The sequence below is a fragment of the Schistosoma haematobium genome, chromosome 1 (genome assembly GCF_000699445.3).
Source record: "Schistosoma haematobium chromosome 1, whole genome shotgun sequence".
NCBI lineage: Eukaryota > Metazoa > Platyhelminthes > Trematoda > Strigeidida > Schistosomatidae > Schistosoma > Schistosoma haematobium.
Window position 1 is genome coordinate 54,376,399 of NC_067196.1, and position 4,256 is coordinate 54,380,654.

A 4,256-nucleotide genomic window follows, 5' to 3' on the forward strand; every position below is an offset into this window, starting at 1 on the left:
GCGATGATCGAACACAGAGTCGTCGAACGTCCTCAACTCGGAGAGGCCAGGTTTCACAAGCATAGAGCAAAACTGCTCTCTTCGACGCGTTGTAGATCCGACCTTTTTTACAGCCAAATGGCATAGAGTATAATTAATATCAGTTTTTCACTCGAATAAATCATCATACGTTTTAAAATACTAACACCGCATCACACCAATGGTTGATGAAAATATAGTAGTAACACAACCTACAAATTAACTGAAAACACCCTTTCACATACCACAATATATCGTGTAGATATAGTTAGATAATAAAATAATTGAATACGTGTATGCTTCAGAAGATCGAGCAATAAGTTACCATATCAAGTAGATAAAAAATGTAGCATTCAAGAGAAACATGTACTTTGTGAATTACTTGTTACTGATAAACATTATTTCGAAAAACCTTGTAATTTTTAACATAGATTAGGTATAGTCATTATTATTACTACCCTGAATTAAACCTGTCTCTTCAGTGAAAAATCGACGTCTTCTACCTATAATTCCTATGAATACTTTACCTATGTGAACATGACTCTGTGTCTGAATTTAGATATCGTAATACTTATTCAATTTCTTACTATTTTTGTAACTGTGAGCACTGACAAAACATGGTATATTTTTTCCTATATAGTGGAGAATGTGCGGTAAATAGCAGTAGTTGTGAAATTCCTTTTTTACATTGCACTCTACAGTACAAATCTAATTACTTAGGAAAGGAATTTTCCTAAGAAGTTTAAAGGAACGCATGTGTAAACTGATAAGCGGAAAAGGATATTATTCAGTGGTTGATAAATTGTTTATATTTTCGAATTACCATGAACTTGTTTGTCAAATGTCGTGTAACAGTAATTGCAGTAGGTACAAATTGTTTTAAATCTTCTGGTACTTCAACTGAATTCTTTGCAGACACTTTTCATATAGTGTGCATGTGATTATGATTTATTTTAGACGGTTAAGTCGGACCGCAAATCGAAAGATGTACAGCTGGCTGGTCGCGGATACAAGGAAAAAACATTTCCGTATTTTTGTTTCTGAATACTTTCAAATAAATATAAACATTTCAGACGTCCTCGCCAATTCAAGACTATGCTGTTGATATCATTAATTCTATTCTAACATTAAGTACATATTGTGACATGCGTAAATTGACAATCAACCGTGTCTTCAGTAAAAGATATCATAAACCATATAGTTTAAAACAGAATAAACTTCAATCTTTAGTTGAAATGATCTTGCGATATCATATATGTATTTATCAAGTCATACCAAACTAATTTTTGATTACATTTCATTCTCAATTTTCATGTGCAAGTCACCTACAAAATAATACCAACAAATAATGTCAACAAACTGGTAAGGAAATACTATAACACTGGAAGATCTCAGTCAGTGTTGAACGATAATATTTTGAGAATAATCTTCACAACTACAATAATATTAGTAATTATAATAATGGTCAATTTATTGAAGTCTGGATCATATGAAGTTCCTTCAATTAATCTATATCAAAATATGATAAGTGAATCCATAGAAACGTGTGAAGCATTTTTAAAAGACACAGTGAAAAGTCCGTTAACTACCAAACACTTCGAAACTTATTCAACACGCAACGACCGTTATCATCTATGGGATGGTTCGAAGTCTTGTGATAACTTCAAACAACTAATTGAACAACCTGTCTGGTTGAGTGAGGAAGAGAAATCATATCCGATTGCATATTCCCTACTAATTTATGATGATGTTGAATGGACAGCTCGACTACTGCGTTTAATTTATCGTCCGAACAATCTTTATTGTATTCATGTGGACAGGAAATCGCCTGAATGGTTTTATGAGGAAATTGTTAATCTGTCTAGATGTTTCGGTGCTAATGTTCTGGTAGTGAATCGATCTGAGAGCATCAGAGTAGTTTGGGGGCACTATTCAGTAGTGGAGGGATTTATTGCTTGTTCTGAGTTGTTATTCAACAACCCAACTGTTAAATGGCAATATTTGGTGAACATCAACGGGAAAGAATTACCATTACGAACGAATTGGGAATTAGTAGCTGCACTGAAAGCGTTGAATATGTCCAATATTACTGATTATAATGAAAGAAATGCATTTCAAAGATGAATCCCTTTAAAGAAGACCAGTTTTTCAGTATGTTAAATAATTTCGGGTATTTCCCTAGCGTTCTCTGTTAGACATGGGAAATAAAAATAAACCATACACTAAGAAATTAGACAGGTTTGTGTATAGAGAAACTCAACTTTTGCACCCATTTATGTTCGGTAATTTCTTATCTGTTTCACAACAACTATAGTAAAACCACGTTTACAGAATATTTGAAGCAATGTGATCGATAGAATGGAAGTAAACATGCAGTCAATCTACCATGAACGAAAGGGAGTATTCTTGAAACTTTAGAGTTCTACTGATCAATTACAATTCGGGTAAATTTACATCTAATTGAGGTTGGGTAAATATTTCACACTTCGAAAAATTAGTCCCTAGAATAACGCTTGCTTTAGTTTCGGGTAACAAAGGTCTAACAGAAATGACAATACAGAATTTAGTATTCTGAGAATGTGGTGGAATTAGCAAATTTGTTACATTAATCTGTTAGCGATATACAGAGAATGTCTTGGCATAAATTCATATTCTATGCTTTCTAAACACTAGACATAAAAAGCCTATGTCACGTAACACAAGTGATCAAACTTAGTGCTTTGTAAACGACCACAAGTAAGTAAAATTTATATGTGAGCTATAAAATTGCCATTAAATCCATCTTCCTCAAATGCATCAGTATTCTGCTCCTAATAAGAAGAATAATTCATGATGGAGTATATTTGGTTGTAGTTCAGGATGATTGTGCCGGGGGTATTATTTTCTATGAGTTGGATGGTCTAGTTGTGAAACTTTCATCAATATCCTGGGTAGAGTCTTTAACACTTAATTCAAAGGTGTTTCTCTTTGATGTATGATGATGATGCGAACGACCCCTTGATTGGTCGAGAAATGTTGTGGAAAATTAGTACACGAAAAAGGTCAGCTAATAAATCCGAGTTGATATTTTTAGGACCCAGAATAACAAAGTCTCTTTTCTTTTCTTTTCGGTTGTCTGCAGGCATTCAATGTAATTTTATTATTCGTGATGTAGTAGTTTGTCTATAAATGTCTAGTAAAGTTTGGTAATTTTATTGAACCATCAGTCCATAGTTAGTTCATTTGGTATAGTTGACTGGCTCATTACTTCTGAGTTGTTTTCATCAAATAGTTTCATATCAATTTGATGTATTCAAGAAAAAGAAATATTAATATTTCACAGGTTGAAATCATGAGTCAATTGAAGCTAGACCACCATGGAAAACCTGGAAGCACTGGATGGCCGTTTCGTCCTAGTACGGGACTCAACAGTGCGCATCCACGATCCCCCACCAAGCGGGATTCGAACCCAGGACCTAATGGCTTCGCGCGCGAGCACTTAACCACTAGATCGCGAAGGGAATTCATTTGTTCACCTTTTCTGTACTTTTGTCTAACACACAAATAAAGAACACGATCAATGCATTTATTCGTAGACATATAAACACACACACACAGAGAATAGGACGTTGTTGAAACAGTTCTATTACTTATTTTGTAAGATTGAAGTAATTATTGTTTCTCATACAATAACAAGCACGCAAATTGACAATATAACATAGAGATTTACTAATAAAATCCCAATAAGTAAAAATGTGGGTTTCAGACGTTTCATAGCATTATGTCGATCGATTCCGCAGAGAATAAATAAATAGCCGAAATAAATCTACATAGGTCTAAATAGCTTGAAGGCAAATAAAAAGAAGTCACTTAGTGCAATCAAGATGAGTCTGGTCACGTCAATGTCATATCATTTCAGTGAAGGTGATTCCATGTAAGACAGGCTTATGCATTTGTTCGCACTTTATAGGGTGTGAAAATACGTCATATTCGTAATGCGGAATATTACTTTTTACAAACACATTAGAACAACCGTCATTCTCTACCAGTTGTAATCGATCTAGATAGGTCCCCAGTATTTATTCCATTATAAAAGTTCTTAGTTCTGCAAATTGGTGTCACATAGTTAAGGAATATCTAATATTACAGGAAGTGTGTCTAAAGTTTCCCTTAACAAGTACTATATCTGTCAAACTCATCGAATCGTTATAAAGCAATATGTGAAATGAGATGACCTATTGCAGAAATGTATGTGCAAG

The 4,256-nt window shown here is 33.9% G+C and overlaps 1 protein-coding gene across 1 annotated transcript; it reads left to right on the forward strand.

Annotated features, from left to right (window-relative positions):
• Positions 1 to 1,479: 1,479 nt before the first annotated feature.
• On the forward strand, positions 1,480 to 2,142 carry GCNT1_3 (Beta-1,3-galactosyl-O-glycosyl-glycoprotein beta-1,6-N-acetylglucosaminyltransferase; the record flags this gene model as incomplete). The annotated part of the gene is made up of 1 exon (XM_012942585.3): positions 1,480 to 2,142. The coding sequence occupies one exon, from the start codon at positions 1,480 to 1,482 to the stop codon at positions 2,140 to 2,142; it is 663 nt and encodes a 220-aa protein (XP_012798039.3).
• Positions 2,143 to 4,256: the final 2,114 nt, after the last annotated feature.